The sequence below is a fragment of the Platichthys flesus genome, chromosome 21 (assembly GCF_949316205.1).
Source record: "Platichthys flesus chromosome 21, fPlaFle2.1, whole genome shotgun sequence".
Classification (NCBI taxonomy): Eukaryota; Metazoa; Chordata; class Actinopteri; order Pleuronectiformes; family Pleuronectidae; genus Platichthys; species Platichthys flesus.
In genome coordinates, this window is record NC_084965.1 from 8,126,307 (window position 1) to 8,147,622 (window position 21,316).

The 21,316-nt window shown below is 40.8% G+C and overlaps 3 protein-coding genes across 3 annotated transcripts; 2 read left to right on the plus strand and 1 right to left on the minus strand.

The window, feature by feature from the left end:
* Positions 1–117: 117 nt before the first annotated feature.
* On the plus strand, positions 118–8,362 carry fam168b (family with sequence similarity 168 member B). The gene is made up of 7 exons (XM_062379682.1): positions 118–233; positions 4,395–4,486; positions 4,601–4,681; positions 5,329–5,471; positions 5,576–5,771; positions 6,563–6,681; positions 6,769–8,362. Exons 2-6 carry the CDS (start codon positions 4,417–4,419, stop codon positions 6,667–6,669), a joined length of 597 nt encoding a protein of 198 aa, XP_062235666.1. The 5' UTR covers positions 118–233; positions 4,395–4,416; the 3' UTR covers positions 6,670–6,681; positions 6,769–8,362.
* A 518-nt stretch (positions 8,363–8,880) lies between these two features.
* Positions 8,881–15,593, plus strand: rbbp8 (retinoblastoma binding protein 8). The gene is made up of 17 exons (XM_062380007.1): positions 8,881–9,033; positions 9,824–9,944; positions 10,069–10,111; positions 10,521–10,616; positions 10,697–10,788; positions 11,238–11,310; positions 11,555–11,736; positions 11,859–11,954; positions 12,339–12,412; positions 12,521–12,588; positions 12,779–13,070; positions 13,159–13,297; positions 14,316–14,483; positions 14,574–14,616; positions 14,756–14,843; positions 14,925–15,066; positions 15,339–15,593. The coding sequence occupies exons 2-17, from the start codon at positions 9,845–9,847 to the stop codon at positions 15,425–15,427; spliced, it is 1,785 nt and encodes a 594-aa protein (XP_062235991.1). The 5' UTR covers positions 8,881–9,033; positions 9,824–9,844; the 3' UTR covers positions 15,428–15,593.
* Positions 15,594–15,865: 272 nt separating this feature from the next.
* LOC133933094 (transmembrane protein 241) lies at positions 15,866–21,051 on the minus strand. Its single transcript, XM_062380056.1, has 15 exons — positions 20,875–21,051; positions 19,983–20,029; positions 19,195–19,272; positions 19,028–19,109; positions 18,808–18,885; positions 18,201–18,226; positions 17,986–18,037; positions 17,843–17,891; positions 17,567–17,612; positions 17,412–17,447; positions 17,151–17,185; positions 17,002–17,071; positions 16,573–16,666; positions 16,334–16,398; positions 15,866–16,033 (listed from the first exon to the last, which is right to left on the minus strand). Exons 1-15 carry the CDS (start codon positions 20,944–20,946, stop codon positions 15,970–15,972), a joined length of 894 nt encoding a protein of 297 aa, XP_062236040.1. The 5' UTR covers positions 20,947–21,051; the 3' UTR covers positions 15,866–15,969.
* Positions 21,052–21,316: the final 265 nt, after the last annotated feature.

A 21,316-nucleotide genomic window follows, 5' to 3' on the forward strand; every position in this document is an offset into this window, starting at 1 on the left:
CAACCTGAGACCGAGTCATCTGATGAAGGACATTTGAATGTGTATCGGTTTTAGTTTTGTAATTTTTTTTTATATAAACGTAATAAAATAAATATATGCGGACCACGTGACGCCACTCGGAAGTGACGCGCGGTGCTCAAAAGAGTTGAGCGAAGCATCTGGATCAGAGCAGCGGCTGCAACGACTCATCTGACGGCAGAGGACAGAGGGACACCCGACCGCGACCCGTACAGGTACCGTACCTCACCGGGGGTCATCGTGTGCGGGACATAGTGCGTGTTCACCCGTGGTTGTGGGGGGAGGGGGCCGGCGGTGTTTGCGGGACACGGCGGTGTCTGCGCTGTGTTCTGCGGCCTTGCGGACAGGCTGCCCCCCCCCATCTGTCCGCCGCTGGCCCGGGGGACGACCGACGGGCCGGCGGTGTTCTCCGCGGTGGGACAGGTGTCAGTGTAGACGCAGGGTCCGATGAAGCTGCGGGGGATGGGTGTCCTCAGGGCGGCCGCAGTCGGAGAGCCAAGCCCGCTTGTGGTAACAAAGCCCCGGCCGCGGCTGCTCCGCTCTGCCACTGACAGGTTGCCATCTTTATTCGTGCAGGAACATAACGTCACCTGTAAACAGCAGCCTGTGTGTGTGTGTGTGTGTGTGTGTGTGTGGGAGCGCGCGGGTCCCGAGGCTCATCCACTTCGGCCTGTGCTCAGCTATTGCGTTGTGTTCTCTTTGTTGTTGTCAGTTTTTGTGTTGGGACTCATTCTGACACCAGACACCGGAGATCTGCTGAGTTACCGCTGCTCGCTGAGCTGCATGTGTGCGTCGCTGCTTTAATCACAGCTAAAGCTGCCAAGTCGAGCCGATTCGTCGATTAGTTGATCAACATATTTGGATTATTTTATAATCACTTTTAAGGCAACAACAATAATACTAATCACAATAAGATTAAATAAGACTGCACGGTATTAACCCCCCAAAAAGTATTGTGCCAGCTTGCTGCAGGATCACAATATACAACAGACTTCAGAGAATAATGCAATATAAGTTTTTAGTCAAAAAAGATTACTGAAAAGATAAATATAAGTAGAAAGTGAATTATAAATGAAAATAAAATGTTTTTATGGAGTAAATGCAGAACCAATAATTGATATAACAGTAAACCTGAGAATAAAATAAGTCAGTAAGGAGTATTGCACATGATATTGAGCATAATATGATGGGGATATAGTAATATTTTACATGAATAGTAACGTTGCCCATGAATAATACAATTGCACATGAATAGTAACATGATTTTCTTAAGTTTGTTGTCAACTGCCTCAACATCATTTTCTTCAGTAGGGTTACAACAAAAGTTGTCGATATAATGCTTATGCATCGTGTGAGCCCAGTGAGGAGGTTTCACATAATCGATCGATGTCAGATTTTATAAATGTTTTGCTGTTTAGCATGTGTTAGTAATTCTCTGATCATAAAGAAGTGCACAAAACCACAACCCTCACTCAGAGCAAAAAATAGCCTTTAAACTTTAAATGAATAATAATAATATAAGTATAGATATAGACTCATGTGAATCATTGTATCTTGATATTATTTTTCGCCCTTTCGCCCAACTAAACCTTTTTTGTTTTCACCTTCTCAAATATGCAGATTTTTCTTTATCACATGAGTCTCTTTAATTTAATTTAACAGGCATTCCCACATTTTTCTGATACGCTTACTGAAAAAGTTATTATTGTTGTACAAAGTAGAATATAGATTAATCAATAATGATAACTAATAAAGTTAAGGATACATCTTATTTAACAGCGCCTTTATACACACCCAATGACACCTTACAATATATCATAAATAGACACATAAAAACAGATGTAAAATTCAATCAATCAATAATGAAAATAATAGTCGGGTTCTATCCTATCATGAGCTCATATTCTGCCGTGAGGAGATGCCTCCCTTTAGCTAAAACAAGTCACTTTCAGCTCACTACACAGTTAGTGGTTCATTCAATCTTTAATACTTCCCTGAAAAGTGATGTAACGGTGTTTGTCGCAGCACAGAGACAAACCTCTACCCGAGTTCTCTTCTTCTAATGAGCATCATGTAGAGCAGATGTCAGAGTTGCCTCTGGCAACAGAGCAAAGAAAGTTGTGAAATGCAAAAATTAAATGTGAATGACACAAACTGTGTGTTACTGAACTGAAACCTTTTTGATGAATTGCAGTTTACAGAATGTTGCAAAATTCAAAAACGGCAAAAAACAGTGAAATGTTTATGGAACAGAGCTGGTAGTTACATTTTAAACACAGTTCTGCAGTGAGTGCTCTGGCAGAGCCACGCCTTGCTCTTGCACTGTGTTAAATTAAGCATACCATGCAAAACACAAGACCAGTTTCCACAAAATAGTTGTAATTCCAGTTATGAATATTTGTGAACGGATACACGAACAAAGTAAGTGTTACCTGGCAAGGTCATCCCAAACAAGCCCAGTCCTCACTGGACCCCTCACCACAGAATTAGATCATGTGCTCAGTCAATTTTAAACCGTCTCATCACTGAAAGATAAAGAGCTGTGGTTCCTTTAGCACCTGGGCTGGTGATGGGCTGATTAATAAACTGTCTGCAGCCATTAAATATGATTTCTCAACAGTGAACCTCTGATCGACCTTAATCGTCTAGTGAGGAAAAGCTAGGTTAGAAATCAGTTAGCTAGGTCAGAGTTGCTGATCAGGACCAAAAATAAAATTTGCGTGGAAATAAATGTCCATTCATCTGTATTTCCATCTGTAATCATTTACTATGTGGAATTCAGGGGGTAAAAAAAACACTTCTCTGTAATTGTAATCAGGTAGTGGAGTGGTAACCTGTGTTATTTTAGATTTCTTGAAATGAAATTTTTTCCTTGTATTTCCATAGCAACGATTTAGACACGATTTTGGCTCTCAACTCAAAACGTTTCATTGATCAGCAGCAGAGAGATGCCTCGGAGCGTTCTGTTTACAGGGTGCGGATAAGAGGGGAATCATTTATGGAGAGAACAAAGACTCAAAGAATTGTCCCAAATGTGCTTTACATTATCTAAAAGTGATACGTAAGATTTCAAGACATTTATCTATGTTTACGCACAAGTAATTGTCCATTTGTACGTTTTCATTTGACATTTTTTGTCTATTTGCTCTCCATAATAACCTGCGCTGAATTACAGCATCACTCAATACTCTGCAACCGCAAGCTAGGACAGATAAATAAATAAATAACAATACAAAATATGAAAAAGAAAAAAGGGCACATCTTGTGAATCCATAAAATTCCCACTTTACATGCCCATACATTTACTGTTTATGGCCTTCTTGTTGTAACAGGATTTATTCATTTTTAAATACTATTATGGAAATCAGGAAAAGGGGCCTTTGGCTTGAAAACCTTTTTTATTTATGCAGGCTGTATAGAATTTGGCAAGGAGGAGCAATGAATTAATGATAAAAGCTTTTTCCTCAATTTTTCTGTCATGGTTCCAGAATTGTTAGAGTAGGCTGACACTGCCAGACAAGCTGGGTTACCATTTCAGATTGAACCGTGCAAAAAAGTAAGATCAATATTTGTCTCAGTCTTAAATTGTGAGTAAATTGTGGTGGGATAGTTTTGTGTAGAGAAATGTCCATGAATAGTATCCTGCTTACGGAGCAGTTCTTCATCACACCAGCAGCTCAGCACGCTCTGTTCCAGATGTCTCGGTGGATGATAGAGCCATTAACACAAATTACAAAACACATAAACACTGTTGTATCTGATTCGATGTGGAGAAACAGCTGGGCAGTTAAATCGCACAAGGTTTGATTTGTTGTATGTGAAGTCAAAGGTCATGTATCATTCTAGACTACTGTGTTTATTATGTTTTCCCTCTTGATATCTGAGGATGAAAGTTTTTGGGAAACGAGGAGAACCGCTCATGGATCAGTGTTGGATTCATACGTTTATCTCATGGATCATTGAGTCAATGATGCATCAGTGGCTTCAAACAAAGCAAATACAGTGACACCTGGTGGTCTGCTACAGTCATGGCAGCAGTCTCCTGTTAGCGTTTTTAGTCTGAGTCCTTTTGTTCAGAAGTGCTGCTGTTACTGTGCTGTAAGATAAAATACACAAGAATATAAAATGATGTTGTTACTCAATATGAATGTACCTCACTGGTGTCGTCTGGGCCCAGTTTCTTTAGCATGATCTTATTCACAAGGTCTGACTACTTGTATGTCTTTGTCACAAGGTATCAGGTTGACATTGTTTTCTTATTTAAGGTGATGTCCTTCTTGTCTACATCTTCAAATTTCACCAGAGTTTCAGTGTCGTCTCTCTATCTCTATCTAAGTTTAACATGTTTTAAAATAATACTGTGCTTCTCTCTACAGCACCTGTGAGAACGTGACCATAATGAATCCTGTTTACAGCCCATCCCCAACAGGGGTCCCCTTTGCCAATACCAAAGGTTTAGGCTACCCAGGTAATCATTTAAATCCATTTAAAGACTCATATATCTAAACTCAAGGAAAATATCCTAAAGTCAAAAAACATAAAATTCCTTTTTGCTCTCTCTGTTTCTCTTGGTTCATGGCAGCTGGATTCCCTGTTGGCTACGCAGCTGCTCCAGCGTACAATCCAAACATCTACGCAGGAGCAAACGCAGCCTTCCCCGGTGGTAAGAAGAGTGTTTTTGTTAAGATAGAGGCGATTAATGCTTTACACATACTCACATTATTCCGCTTCATTAAATTGATCAAATTAAACATGTTTGTTCCAATGGTTTTATCTTAATACACTGTAAGAGTACCATAGAAGATTAGAGAATAGCTTTTCCTCACACTACAACTGTCCAACAGTCAATCAATCTCCCTGCGCACATATGAGTCTGATTTATTATTTGGTTTTTTTTCAGCAAAATACATGATTTATTTTATGGAAAGTTGGAGGAAATATTAAAACAATGTTAAAGAAAGCTATTCTTGGATCTGCCCCTTTGTCTGGATCCATACCAAGTCCAGTGTCTTCTTTCCTGGCATTTATCCCATCCTTTCACCAAGTTTCGTGAAAATCTGATCTACAAATAGAAGTTTTAGTCAAGATTACAACCCAAAGTGCTCTTAGTTGTCACATGACTCTCCTTTTATAGACAAAATAATAATTTGAACTGCATTATGATCATATCACATCAGAGGAAGATGACACAGAGTACTACATAAAAAAAAAGGCTAATCATTCCAGCTGCTCTTCAACCACAACCAGAGATTTAAGAGACAGCACATTTAAAACCTGCAGCCCTAACGGCGTCTCCCCCTCGTTCTCCAGGTTACGCTCCGGGCACTCCTTTCAAAATGTCCTGCTCTCCCAACTCAGGGACTGTGCCTCCATACTCCGCCTCACCCAACCCCTACCCTTCTGCTGTCTACCCTGTCAGGAGCACCTACCCGCAACAGAACCCATATGCACAGGTCTGTACGCCGTCAATTTCTTGTCATGTAGACGGACACTGGTCCCCCTGGTTCACCTCTGTGTTTTCAGCCTTCACATGGTGTTCTGCTCTCCTCCTATCCAGGCGTTAACACCCTCACAACAGCAGGCCATGTACTACACCCAGCCGCTGTACGCTGCACCGCCTCATGTGATCCATCACACGACGGTGGTCCAGCCGAACGGGATGCCTGCGGCCATGTATGCCCCGACCATGCCTCACCACCGCAACGGCGTCGCCATGGGGATGGTTGCAGGCACCACCATGGCCATGTCCGCTGGTGAGCCACAGTGTTTTCATACGTCTTTAGTCAAGTCACTTGAATCATACGGATGATTTGATATGTTACATTATTGTGGATTTAAGGAGAGGTAAAGAAGAGTTCAAATAAAAGTGCAGGTCAAATCCACTTGTGGTTTAAGTGTAGTTTGTCTGAAAGTGATGGCAAGTTCACACGACGCGACTTGCTGTTAGGAGATTGGGAGTCTCGCGTTCATCATCATGGAGGAGAGGAGAAATGGTTCAGTGGGCGTCACATCACAGTTGAATGGAAATTGCTTATATCTTTGTAATTATACTCAATTTTGCCATTTACAATATACCAACTTTTACATGGCTCAGGAAAAATGACTCATGTATTTTATAATTTCCCTCATACACTTTTATAGTTTGTGTGGCTCGTGCTCTTAGCCGACTCAGTATATATATAGTACTTCAAATAAAAGCAATATGCAAAAGTCACCACTTCTTATACCTTCTCCACCACCTCTGCGTTCTCTACTGATTTGTCTAGATGTCTTCACTGCTAGAAATAGTGTTTGGCGAAGGTGATGTGTGGGCGAGCCCTTTGAAGAATTCACATATAGTGTTTGGCGACTGCTGACTGAACGCCGATTTGGCTCAGACTTTGGGCTTTTGTCTGAGGGTTCCAAAATATGTTGGCGACTGCTCTTGAAGAGAACTTAATGAGGTGGAAAAGATTTATTCTTTCCCTTCTCTAATATCCTTGTACCTCATGATCTATGACAAACATTGTTTAAAGAAATCTTCTGCTCTCACTCTGCTCTTCAGGAACTTTGTTGACCTCTCCATCACCAGCATCTGTTGCCCCCCACCAGATGCCCACATATCGGACTCCCGGCACACCCAGCTACAGCTACGTGCCGCCCCAGTGGTGAAGAGAGGGAAGCGTGAGTATGATGTGCTCATCCGAAACATATCAGCAAAGTCACGCATGGACTTCGACATCAAACTAGCGCGTGTTGTTCTCCCTGCAGGTCAGGAGATGGTAGATATGCATTCACACTCTACTCCAGTGTTTTTTGCTCTCGGCGAAGACCTGCTCTGCCAGAGTTTGCAACCAGTTACTCCTCTTCCAGCATAATGTGAATCTTAAAACCCAACTACATACGGAGAGGGCGCCATTCAGACAAGGAGGTGGTGAAGAATCGGCCCTGTCCCCATTATCCCCTTCCCCTCTTCCCCTTGACGGAATACGACTGCATCCCACGCCACACCCCAGCGCCAGCACCTCTACAACCTGCTGCATATCTCACATCAAACAGCTCCCATGCAAACCTTTTTTTGTGGACTGTCATGCAGGTTTTTATAGCTTCAACTCTTTTAAGTGGTGAAAAGGGAGTTTTTTTATTTTTATTTTTATTTGGGGTACACCTATGATGTTGAATGCATGTGTACATATAGCTATATGAAGTAATGCTAGCTCAATCTACCTGCAGTGACAGATGCAAAATCAACAAAAAGGCACACATCCAAAGGAACTAAAAAGAAAAGTAATAATCTCCGATGCTGAATCACCAGTGACCATGTCTTGTATGTGAAATAAGAAAAGACGAGAAATGTTTGTTCATGCAAAAACCTACCTGCGCACTCCAGTGCAGACTAAACTGTGCTATTTTCACTGCTTTGTGTTTTGGTGAGTGACGCTAGTTTTGATTGTTTCCTTCAGCGATGCGGTGTTATGCATTGTCATGTCTTACCTTTTTTTTTGTATTTTAGGAGAAAGATGAGACTTTGAGTTTGTGCCTTCGACTGATGGCCATTCCAATAATTAGTCGCTTTACGCATGTTTGATTTTTTTTTTCTGCCCCGTTACACGTTTTAGGACAAACTGCGTTAACTTTAGCAAAAGTCTGGAGCAGCTTTTGATCCCTGCTTGAAACGCTTTGGGTGACATAAAGTATTCACTTATTTTAGCAACAAGTATTCTGGGTTTGGGTGCAAGCAGAGGATTTTTTTTTTTTTAACCATTTGCAACCATTGAATGAGTAGGAACAGAGTTGTGTGTGTGTGTGAGGGTGGGTGTATGTGTTTGTGTGCTAGACGACTAAAATATAACCCATTAAAATAGTGCCATAAAGCTCAACATGAATATTCAACCTACATGCCATTTAGTTCTTAGGTCTGAAGCACTACATCTTTTAATCGCTGCTAAATGTGGACATGTTAGGAAATTATAATGCTAATAGTAATGGTCAAACACATACAATTTGTGATTAGCACTACTGAGTAAAGGCACTAATTATTAAAAACAGTTAAGATATTTGACCTTTTTGACATTGCTTACCTCAAGGTTCCAGGCTGACCCACCAACATCACTGTTTCAGACATGCTTTTCTATGTTGCCTCAGTCACCTCAGTTTAACGATCTGTTTTGTAAATGTTACTTTTGTGAATTTTGGTTCGTGTTTTGTATTCTAAAGAAAGACCAAAAATAAAAACAAATATAAGAATAAGCAGTGTTTTCCTTTTTTTTGTTATTGGGTATTTTTTGGCACCAAAGTGTACCAGATATGAAATGTCAAGAACCTGTCCAGGATAATTTCACAACAAATAAACAAAAAAATGGTATTTTCTGGTGGGATTATTTTTATTTCTATTATTTACTGTTTATTGCACTTATTTCCTGACATTTTATACTATGCACAATGGTTAAACTTGATGGTAAATCCAGTTATATATGCTTCTCCCTGTTCATTTAATGGATGTGTTATAGAACATTTAAGAAGATATACAATTATAAATAAATTATTATTTTATTCCTAGAGACTCATACAGATGCAAATAATCATGAATGCTAAATATATGATATGATACAATTCCACATTTAGCATTTAGTTTCATACGTGACCTCATTGATACAAAAATAATATTAAGAGTTAGTAATCGACTTGCATCCGAAATAAACAAAACACTTGCAATCACAGGCATTCAGGTAAACCATTCCCTGGAAATAAAAAGGAATATATCCAATAAAATAAACAGCATGGCAAGTTCCCACTTGTCCTGAACGCAGCACACTTGACGTACATAGAATGGGCGGGGCTAAAGACAGGAAGTGGTAGAGGCGCTCTCACAACAGAAGAAGAGGGAGTTTTTCCCAGCATGCAGCGGGGCCCGCCAGTATTTGATCCTGCAACAAGAAGAAGAGCTGAGTTCATATTAACAACATGTCAGCGTGTTTGTTTTAAAGCTGATAAACTACGAGTTTTATTGGTTTTTACTGAGGGCGTCGTGTATGTGTAAGTTTAATTTAATTCTACCTTCGTTCAAAGGCTTCTGTTTGTTGACATCCCGGTGAAATGGTTGAATTAACAGCAAGAAGGAGTAGAAGCGCCATTAGTGTAAACTTAAACCCCGACAAACGGAATGAATGGTGTTTGTGTCCTTCACTTGTCATTCATTCTCCCAAGGAACTGACGATAAGGATAAGAAAACGAACCAAACCACTATGTGTGTAACACAAATTAAGTCGTTTGAAAACATGGCCACAGTTTGTCAATGTATTTTCCCCTTATTTTAACGGTGTTGAGACGGTGTTTACAATCATGAGAACGCACACACTGGGCAATCTAATTGGGACAGAGGACCACTCTCTTGGTGTTTAAACCCACGTTGGGTATTTCTGAAAACGCCCTTTCCTTCACTAACCCTTACTCACTGTATAGGGGCTTTTATGGAGACGACTCAGTGAGCTAATCAGCAAAAGAATAACACGTTATGACACTACTGTGGTCATTTCTCTGGGTCAGTATACACATCATTGTCACAGGATTATGATGTACAACAACAATGTCGGTGTCAAATCCCATTTTAGTGGTATATCACCCATTCACCATTCCTTTAATACTACACCACTAGGTCAGATTGTCTCCCAATTCAAATTGTAAATATCAAACGTGTTTGTTAGGAGGAGCTAAGTCGCTCCAGCTATCTTCCTGATTATCTGCTAGTGTTTGCCCAGCAGTGACTTCAGAAGACTTAGAATATGTTTCATCTTCAGTGTGGTTCTTTGTTCTTCCTTCATTTAAGAAATCCTCTCCAGTTGTGAGGATGAGCAGCCCAGGGCCGAGCAGTGGGACAAACAAAGCAGCTGAACTCTTTGAGGACTTGTGGAGGCGACTTGGAGAGTGTCACCAGGATGCACTTCAAGGTGACGGACCCCGTGATGTGCTGCACGCATATGTGCATTTTCTTTCCCGGCTCAGGTCGATTATCGGATGCTAAAATAGAATTCACTCACAGGTTTGGTGCATTTGTTGCTTGTTATTTTTCAGAACTGGGGGAAAAAGTGGTCAAGCTGAAGAAGGACCGCTGTTTGTAAGTCCACAGTGTCACTCAGACAATCATGGTGAAGATAATAACAGTATTTTAAACCTGAGCTTCATGAAATTATTTATGTACAGTTTATTACATAGTATCTACACACATACAAGCATGGAGAGATGTGTCCATAAAAAATGTTATGGAAATAACACAAGTAGTAACAAGTTTGTGTTTACAGGTTAATTAAAACGTTAAAGAAATAGGGTTGAAAGAAAACTAATTTATCATAGTTGTTGTTTTGTCCGACGAGTCATGTAGGAGAAATATCAGCTTTGAATCCCGAAATGTGAGGAGCTGGAGACATTTACTATTTTGTACTTCAAATGTGTAACAATTAATCACTGACTGAAACAGATTTTGTTGATCGATTAATCTTTTGTTTGATTTTGTTTGATTTCTGCAGAGATGCTCAGAGGCTTGAGGTGTTTTACAGTCGCAACCAGCAGCTGAAGGAGCAGAACACAAGCCTGCAGGATGCCATCAGCCTCCTGGAGGAAAGGTAACTACCCTCAGTCCAGGTTAAGTTCAAACCGTATGAAACCATGGAACAGAGAGAGTGACTCTGTTCACTGTTTCCAGGCTCCGAGCAGGAGAATGTGATCGATGTGCCGTGTTAGAGGAGAACCTGAAAAACGACCAGGAACAGAATCTGCGTCTCATCGCTGAGCTGAGTGAGTCAACTCATTGTTATTGTTCTTATTCTACTGTCACACCGAGCAGTGTCTAACTGAGAGATTAACATTGTGCCTGTTGTAAATAACAATAGTTATAACTATAAAACTTTATTTATTCTGCACTGTTCTTAACAATGTCACAAAGTGCTTAAGAAGAAGAGCAAAACCAAAAAGTAAAAAATCAGACAAAGCAGTTGACTGAAAAAACGACATTGGCCACAGAAGAGATAAAGCGGTCGTTTTTCTGTTGAGCACTTACACTTTTCCTCCAAGATATCACAACCTCTGCAGGATGGATTGGCTCAAACTGTCAGCCTCCATGTTGGCTGCACAATGACTCCTGATCACTTTGGAGATCGCCTGATTTCAATTTTTCCTCTAGTGTGTCTAGACAAGATATAGATAAGTCGAATACGCTGACACCTGCTGGGAAATGTGTTCCACAGAGAATGAAAGAAACGGCCTGAAGGATGAGAACAGAAGACTGCAAGCTGAAGTGCAGAACTTAAAGATGGCTTGGTAAGATTTTTACTACAAACATTTTGGTTTGACATTGTACATATGCTCAAATAAATGAGATAAAATGTTTTATATTCTGTAAGACAGCTACAAATCCTGCAGTTGTTTCATTTTCACTCATGTTTTCCTCTGTACCTTTCTACAGGAGCACTGGTTTATTATTCAAGTCATTCTTGACCTGTTGTTGTTCAAAGTGAATCTAAGGTCTCAGTTAGTTGTTGTTGTTTCTCTGTTGCTTCTTCAGCTCAGAGCTCCAACTGGCCTCAACCCCAGAACAGGAGGAAGGCATCATCCCAGACTCACCAGTAATGGCGAGCTCGCTTCCCGTGGCGAACAGACTGAAGAAACGTAAAAATATGGACAAAAGCCGGCGCCTTCAATACACAGAGCAGCCTCTAACGCAGATCAACAACTCGCTCTTCAGTGGTCAGTCTGCTCCACGTATATCTCAACATGTAACGCCCTTGTCTGTTTTCTGAATCCGACCCCCCCCCCCCCCCGCCCCAGGACGTCATATCTTCAATCCCGTGTTGTTCTTGTCGTTTTAGAGCTGAATAAGAAGCCTGTTGATGCCGCAAAGAATCCTGGAAGAGCAGAAGTGCTTGTACCCGAAACATGTGTCCTGGACTCTTCCCAGATCTCAAGTACGAGTTCATCCTCTGTTCTCTCTCGTATCATCGTCGTTTTAGAACTAACAGGAAGGACTTGTAGTTGCTAAGAGATCAGAAACAGGAAACTGATGTCTTGCAGAATTTTCTTCCCTTGAACTGCTTGATGACCTGGTTTGCCCTTTCGTCATGTGGTCACATTTTCGACATTTGTTTTGCAACACTAATCGGTAACTGATTACATCCTGGTGTTAGGTAGAGCCTCAGAGAGTGGAGACTAATGAATGAATTTAATAGCGAAATAAATACTGCCACAATTTATTTTAATCCAACTGCTGTCATTGATTTGGACTCAGGAGCTTGACTCCCGGTCCTGTGGTGTTGTTACTGTAGTTTGAACTCGTCCCTGTGTCCTTTCAGACGATGTGATTCCTGATAGAGACGAGGTGGTCGCAGAAACATGCGGCTTCGATCTTCTTGTCAAGCATCACATGGTAGGTAGGGCTCATACAGCTGCAGCCTAATCATTATGTCTTTTTTTGAAACAATAATTAAATCTTAACCTAGTCAAACAGTCATTTGGTTATTTCTCCTCTCCTCAGAAAAGTGAAGTGGTTGCAGCGCAGCCGAGAAGCTTGAAGCCTCCCTGGAAAAACAACGTTTCTTTAAAGTAAGTACTGTTGGTGAAAGAAATATTCAGATCGTTTACTCTTTACAAATACTAGTACAGCAAGGTGAAAGTTATAAGTAAAAGCTTCTTTGATTAAAAATGTACAATTCAAAAGTATGTACGTATTATCAGTAAAATATGAATAAAAAAACCACACCATTAACAGCCATGTTGGTTCTCGTGTCTAAAGACCCTGTGGCTCCTCCTCCTCCACACTGATCCACAGTCCAGACTCCACTTCGGAAAGGTCCCTGTCTCTTCTCCCCCGAGTCAAGAGGTTATCAGTGGACAGCTCCATTCAAAAAGCTAAAAGGAAGAAGGAGGAAATTCAGAGGCAAGAGGACACGAAACATGGGATCCAGGAGCGGGTGGGCGCACAGAAGGAAGGCAACCACATAGAGGCCGAAGTGACCGAGCGCACCTCCACACCAAATCAAAGTCTCGTGAAGCAGCCACCGGACAGCAAGGATAAAGGGAGACAGGTGTTGTACAGGAACCAATTTGAGTTCCTTGGCTTCTATATCCTGTTACCCATGTGTTTACATAGGTTCTATGTTATCTGTTCAACAGGTTCATTCAGGACAAAAGGAGCCCAATGTTTTTCATGCAAGTCCAGTTTTCAAGAAACCAGACGAGAGGTGTAAAGGATCGGGGGACGGGGTTGGGAGGAGAAGAAACGCATCACATGACCAACATGAAGCAGACAATGGCGAGTTGCTGTCCTTCACAGTGGAGATCTTTTGAATCTTGTCTCCGATTGTTCCGTTCAGTTGATTTTAACATGACTGTGCTGATTTGTGCTCCCGCAGCTGAAAGGAAATACAAGGTGGAGCCCATGTGGAGCATTGACCCTGCGCTCGCCCTGTCCATGTACGACAGCGAGCGGAGAGGAGACGAGGTACAGTCACATGACCTATCATTGTTTGTGTTGTTTATAAAACTTTGTCTTCGGTCATTCTGTAGTATTTAAAAACAAATATCCTGCTAGTTGTCAGGTGTCACCCAGCGGCTGCTGCTCCTGGTGGTTTATGAAGGTTTTCTGTGATCTGCACAAGTCTTCACCTTTAAAAGTTAACGTGAATGAAACCTTGAAATAGAGCATCTGGATTTACTGGATAAATGAAACCTCACTCAGGTTTTGTTTGTCTTTTAGCAAACAGAGGAACAGTGTCATGAAGAACTCGAGGACACCGACTGCACTTGGGTTAGTCACAGTTTACTGCAGGGTCATGGAGAGAATGACCGGGACACAGAGGACAGTGTTACAGGTAAAAACACCAACCAAAACTTTTGGAACTAAGATGGCTCTCAGAGAGTGCACACCTCCACCAAACACCAACAGTCCCCAGAGGGACCCACATTTAAATTCAAGGGATCTGCACCAGATTACACACACTAGTATACACAAGTATTGTTGAAAAACATCCTTTTAGGTTATTCTTGGATCTACACCATAATTTATTGGAAACTTCCTTGGCCCATGTCCCATCCTGCCACCAAGTGTTGTGGAGATTCATTCTGTGGTTTTTATTTGATCTTAAAATCAAGCCGACGCACAACATACTGAAAGGGGTTAAAACACAATATTCCTTGGTGGAGGTGATAACACTCAAGATCATGAGCACAAGTTGATTCTGTCAGTGCAGAAAATGAAAACATTGTTATAAACCATCTTAATGCGCTGTGATTAAATCCTAAGTAACAGTTTCATTCTTCTTCATCTCCAGGACTGGGCGGAAAGGCGAATGACAGTTTGGACATGATGTTTGACACTTCGGCTAATGGGGAATACAAGTCTTTCACCTGTTCACACGCAGGCCAAAGCCAGCACTGTGGTGGTGGGGATGATGATGATGATGAAGAAGAGGAGGAGGAAGAAGATGAAAAGGACAATGGTAGGTTTCATACTAATAGTAACTTTGTGAATCATTAACTAATCAGAAGAGGTCAGCACTTGAACTTAGCCTGTTTGTTTCCTGAAACAGAACGAGATGCTCCTGACAACTCTCCAGGTCAAAGCAAGTCACGGTGAGCCGCTCAGACGTCCACTTGTATTTCTATATTTCATGCTTTGTCATATTTGATGGTGAACAGATAAAGGAAGAAAGAAAAGACGGGAACTGAGGTTTGTCAGTTTCTCACAGCCTGATTTTTCTCTCTGGCTCAGACAACCAACATTTGCTCATGTGGTGGTAGTTCGCAAGAAAGACGAGAGAAGAAAACTGAAGGGCACTACCTGCAAGGAATGTGAAATTGTAAGTATTTTGATAATAAGGTAAAAAAATTTTTAAAATGTATCCTTTTATTTTTTTTAAGTTTACTTGTTTTTCTTCCAGTATTATGCTCATCTCCCAGAGGAGGAAAAGCAGAAGAAGTTGTCAGCCTGCTCGAGGCACCGTTTTCTTTACATTCCTCCGTCTACGCCGGAAAACTTCTGGGAAGTTGGATTCCCATCCACACAAACATGCATTGATAGAGGTAATTTAACAATCCAGTACAGTACAGTATGGTAGTGGAGCATTAAAGGAGCATTTTGACCAACATGCTCTCGCACACCCTGGTGCTTTAGAATACAGGGAAATCAATGTACTATCTGGTAGACTGAGATGAATAGGGCCAGAGCAACAAATGGATGTTTATCATTTCTGTCTTGTGGTGTCTTTCTGAGGCCTTTAACAGGCTTGATAACCTTGCACACATGCACGTCCTGTCAGGCTGAAATTTAAAGACTTTTCTCCTTGTTTTCACAGGTTACATCAATGAGGAGAAGAAACCTCAGGTTCGCTCACGGAGAAGAACACCCTTAAATGCTTGTTTCTCCCCAAAGCAAAAGAGCTGAAGAAGTTTGACTTCAGTTACAGCAAGTAAATAACATGAGAGAAGAAGTTTATAACTGTATTTAAACTTCACTGAGGACAGTGAAGCCGTCACCTGACTGTACAGACTGTAGATACTATGTGTGCTTGTGATGTGATAAGATAAATAAAAGTTACTATATGCCTTAAGAGTTTTGGGAATGCCAATGTTCTTCATTCAAGTAGATTGAACATAATTAAATATTTCACACAAGCCATTTTCAGAGGGTCTGAAGCAACTGAGTCTGACATTTGAATTCTCACATACAGCCCCCCCCAGCCCCCGGATAATTTCAGGAAAATAAATTCACTATCAGACCTTAAGATGTTTAGAGAATGTCTCTTCTTTCGAAATTAATTTCAGACTTCTACAGTGAAACCTCCGTCCAGATTCTGATATTTTCAGAGGAAAGCAGACAACATATTACAGAGATCATTTTATTTCGTCAGCAGGTTAAACACCAAAGATTAGAAAAGTGAAAAAATATAAACATGTTCTCTTCGTTGAAGTGAAAGCTGCTGTTTGTCAAAGCTGAGGTTCTCTGTCAGAATACACCAGCAGGGCCTCCCCGACATGACTCAACAGCACACTGCAACCACATAACAATATGAGCAGTTATCATCAGCAGCAGGCTCAGAAGGATCCATGTGGTTCTGATGGGTTCGAAGGTTCCAGAAAGTTGAATTTCAAACATAATCTCACAAAAAGTAGTAAAAAGTTGGACAGGAGAATCTGAACAGTGAGGCATTTAGTAAAAGTAAACTTAAGTTAGTATAGCATTTGAGTTATTTGAAAGAATAATTCTCTGATCATGCACCTTCAGTAGTGACAATACTCGTAGAAACCTAGACATAAGCCTGGAGGGAATAAAAGCAGCTGAGAAACTCACCAAATCAGAGATGGAGTGTTTATTTCCATGGAGAAAACCAAAGGAGAGAGGCACATGGCAGATACCTGGGGGCAAAGCATGAACAAATGTAGTTAGGGTTATCTGGTTAATCTGGTTTTATCTGAATTGAAATCACATAACCAGCTTTGGTGTCAACTTTGAAAAATAATTATTCTAATTCTGTCGCCACAAACAAAGAATTATAACTAAAAATGAATAGAAATGTGATTGATATTCACCTTTGATATAAAACACCAGATCCTAAAGTGCTCGAGGGAGATTCCACTCTTTAGTTTGATGGTGGCCAACAGCAGAAGAAACCCCAGCAGGGCGCTGTGGACCACACACTGTAATCAAAAACTAGAACTGACCTCAAAATACAAATTCAAACACTGTCAAATCAGTAACTATATAGAAACAACAACAATTGTAATTAAAATTATTGTGACATTCAATTTTTAGAACACTAGTATTTTTCTGAAGAAAAGAGTAGAAATAAAATAAAAAATCCACCCATGTATTTTCTATTTTCATCCTGTAAAACTAAGGTCATATTTCCTAGAGCCATTGTTCCTGGAGGATTTTAATCAATACAATAAAATAAATACAGATACAATAGATGCAGTGCTCAGTGCTGATTAATTATAAGAGCACAAGCTACGAAGTACCTGGCACAGCAGCCACAGTGAAACGTGTAGGACTGAAGGGAGGGGAACTCCATGGCAGCCATGAGGTCGCCTGCAGAGAAACCATGATGTGATGCAATGTGAAAGTGAAATGAGAAATGATGGGGAGCATCAGCCGAGGGGATTCCTACCTGTTGGATGAGCAGCAGCCGCCAGCAGCAGAAAGCTGAGAGGAAAAGATCAAATCAGTCACTGACAACAACTGAAGCTGCACCAGCGGCCACTTTTATCTACTGATATCAAAGGAGACACATTCAGGTTTTAATTTTAATTTGGATTATTTAACCTTGACATGCTTCAATGTGTATTGCTCTCACATACAGCACATCTGGAAAATGTCGGAAAGATTCCTTAGCATCTCTGAAACCAGCCTTCGTGTAGTTCCTTCTTACCTGAACGAGTAGTTGATGCACTGTATTTCAAGGTCACTAAAACGAAAAGAAATAAAAAGATCAGCAGTGGGTGAGACAGTGTCAGTGAACTGGTTTGACAACTTTAATAAAGCGTAGAGTCTGTACTTAAGATGAGAGAAGGATCAGGAACATACCTTAAATTACTGGGCTTGTAATGAACTTGAATCACCCTGTATGCACCTGCATGAAACGAGACATCTCCTGCTTTAGACTTCTGGCCATTCTCTATTTAAGTTAATCATTTATTTAATTTTATAAGTAACTCTCTTATATCTAATTCAGATATTCTCTTTGATGTGTAAGAACCAGACCACTGATGGTAAAGAGAGTCTAGTACATTCTCATTTTCACATGCTGACGACTTTCAATCCATTTTCTACAGCGGTACAGATCAAACAGACTTTACTCACCGACACAAAACAGATGAGCAACAGCCCACAGGTACCCACTGTAGTCAAACTACAAAGAAGGGAGAGGTGAAGCCGACACTTGATAAACACTGATGATGGACTGCTTATGAGAAATTCATCATTTGATTCTGATGTATTTTTACCTGCGGGTCATAGAGGGGAAGGTTGATGGCTGAAAGCAGCATGAGGCAGATGCTTTGAAAAGAAAAACAGTTTAAGCTTCAGGGAACTTTTCATTATCATACTTCGGATTTGTTCAAATAATCTTTGATACATCTGTTTATCTGTAGTTATTACTGTTGCTTTTATGTGACTTTTAATGTAACTTTATGTGGAAGAAGAAACAAGAAGGACAAACCTGATAAATGTCATCCAGCGCATCTTCTGTAAGTGGAAAGAGATGATGATGATGAGCGGTGTGCCACAGAGCTGTACGTGTTTATATCGTAGACCATCTATAAAGATGGACGACGCGTCTCCACTTCCCTCACTGGCCAGAAACTAAGCTAAAACAACCCAGATACTAGCGACTGTGCCATCTTGACTCAAGGAAATAATTTGGAGCCTGAGTTGGTGCCGCAGCGACCAGGAGTTGGAGCTGCGGTGTCAAGGTCACGTTGATACATGCACTCGACCAATGGTGTCCCAAGTCTGTCCCAGATGTCAATCATGATGTTTCACCCAATTTTTATAGCATCGAATAAGTCATCAAAACCAGATCTATCAGAACACTTGAATATAAATCTGTAATTACCTACAATTACATCAACTTTGGGGAAATTCAATTTGCCTTTTTAGTTTGGTCCATGTCCCACTAACGAACATGGAGGAGGAAGGATTTAGGACCTATACCACAGCCAGCCACCAGGGGGTGATCGAAATGCTTTGTCTTCTGTTTGAGGACCTTTCCTGTCGTCCATCTTTATACACAGTCCATGATTCAGATATTAAGTGCAGGATCTTACCTCTCTACGAACAACCTTCAGGATTGTGTAGCTGACAACATGAGAGGAATTCTGGAGTGTGAAGAAAAAAGGGATTTCCTGCAAGGGGAGAGAAAACACACACTTCCCTTATAACACTGCTGCAGCCACCTGATTCGTCCAATCCTGAGAATGGCCTCCTCAGGCTTTTACATCCTTTAAGAATACCATGATTTTAACTGTAGGAGGTTTCTGGACGTACAATGTGTGACAAGGCTCTGGATCCAGCATATATGTTTCCTACGAACAGGAGGGAGGCCGGGAGCCAGGGCAGAGCCGCCGACCTGTAACACAACGTTAAAACACATCACACCACGGAAAGAGTCGGCATGCACCTGGTTACGAATCCTTTGAGTCTCCGAGCAGTACCTGGTGATGCGGCTCATCTCCACCCATCCCATCTTCCAGAAGAGCAGGAGAAGAAGAGCCCCGATGAACGTCTGCCATCTGAGGACATGATTTAGTCCCGAAAGTTAACATAAACAGTAATTTCCATAGACTGTATATAAAGATGGACAGCATGACCCCAAAGCGTCTCGATCTCCACCTAGTGGCTGGCTGCAGCATTAGCCATAAGTCCTGCCACCGCCGTGTTATTTTAAAGGACATGGAAAAAACAAAGAAGTTTCAAAGGTGGTTTGTGTCATTTTACGTAGTTCTTATCACACTGCTGTTGTGTTCATTTTCAAATACTATTGGTTATAATTAGTTATTTGATACTATAAAGAAATAAAATGTTAAGATATGGCACAAGATGACAGCATTCGTATTTAGAAAATTTTGGATAGTGGGAGGAATTGGAGACATGTTGTCCATCTTTATCTACAGTTAAGTACAGGGAAGAGAGAAGCACTTTAACAATAACCAAGATGCAGATTCCTAAATGACACTTTTTAAGATTCAGAGACCATAAAGATTGTCTATTAACTGAGACACCTACAGAAACAAATGTTAACTATGTTGATAATTGATTAAAAATCTAAATTTGTCTCTATTTTCTGGCATTTTAGAGACAAAATGAAGAGAATCACAAACTGAAGCCAAATAAACTGCACAGATATTCCTCTCACCAACACTTTGACCTTTAAGGACACAGCTGGCAGCAGGTGTGTTAACATTTCAGCCCATAATGACCGTGACAGGATTCAACTACTCACCCTTGAAATAACGTTGGATATGTGAATTTTAACACAGACAGGACAAACTGAAAAAAGAGGAGAAAAAACAATTAGATCCAGGTAGTTGTCTTATCTTCATTATAAAATGCAGTGACACTTCATCACTTATTAAATCGGGGCAATATAACAATAACAAATATTGTCACAATATACAGTAATCGCATCCATATAAATATAACTAAAGTGCTATGCATTGTGTGATCACACTGAGGACGTATATCACACCATTGATCCACCTCGTGTTTGTGAGATCCAGTGTTTTATTATGTGTTTGTCGTTCTCTGCTCTTAAAGAAGAGTTTTAAACCACAACCTTCACTCAGTCTTTAAACTTCAAATAAACTAGAACAGATCTCAGTAGAGGGCAAACATCCGGCAAGGCCCATCAGTCCCCTTTAAGTCAACAAACCAAATTGCACACACTCAAAGACTACTATCAGTTCAGTTCCCTAAGTGCGTCAGATTTAAATCCGTCAAGTAGTTTTCATGCAATGCTGCTAACAGACAAACAAACAAACAAACAAACAAACAAACAAACAAACACAGATGAAAACGTCACATCATGGCTAAGGTAATAATATTATCGCAATAATTATTGGAGTATCAACAACATTATAGATTATTGATTATCAACCAACAACTTTTGTGTTAACTTGTTGCTTTTCACTTCCTGTTCCCTGCTGCTCTGATGAGCCACAATCTGATCATGAATCGATCTAAAGTGACAGTTTTGGCAGGTTATTGATTATTGATGACGTTTTGATCGCCGTCCACCCCCCCTCTATGAGGGACTTTGTTCAGCGGTGAAGAGTTGAAGAATTGGCACAGCGGTGATGACAGGATGTCGTGTGGGGTTCGAACTCCACTCTCACCTTGTTGGTGAAATAAGACACCACGAAGACGAGGCTGAAGACGAAGCCGCTGATGTGACGTCTCCATGACATGTTGACCCCTGAAGGGACATGATCATGGTCCGATCCCCTGCGTGTTGGCTTCGATGAAAGTACACAACACGCACATCTGCACACAAACTTCCCTGCACAGTAGACACGTCACCACAAAGATCGTCTATGCGCCGCAGCCTCCCAGATCTTTACATACTCACACGTCTAGGAGCCCGAGGTCTTACTCCACATGAATCTCCTGATTCGATTAATCAGACATTTGCATACAGCAGCATGTTTATCCGAAAATTGAAAAAAACAAACAAATTTACAACAAAAAACAGGATGAATTAACTCCTGTTGCATCAAATCATGTTTTCTTCTGGTTCACGATTTTTTTTTTTTTACTATAGATACATTGAGTAGAATA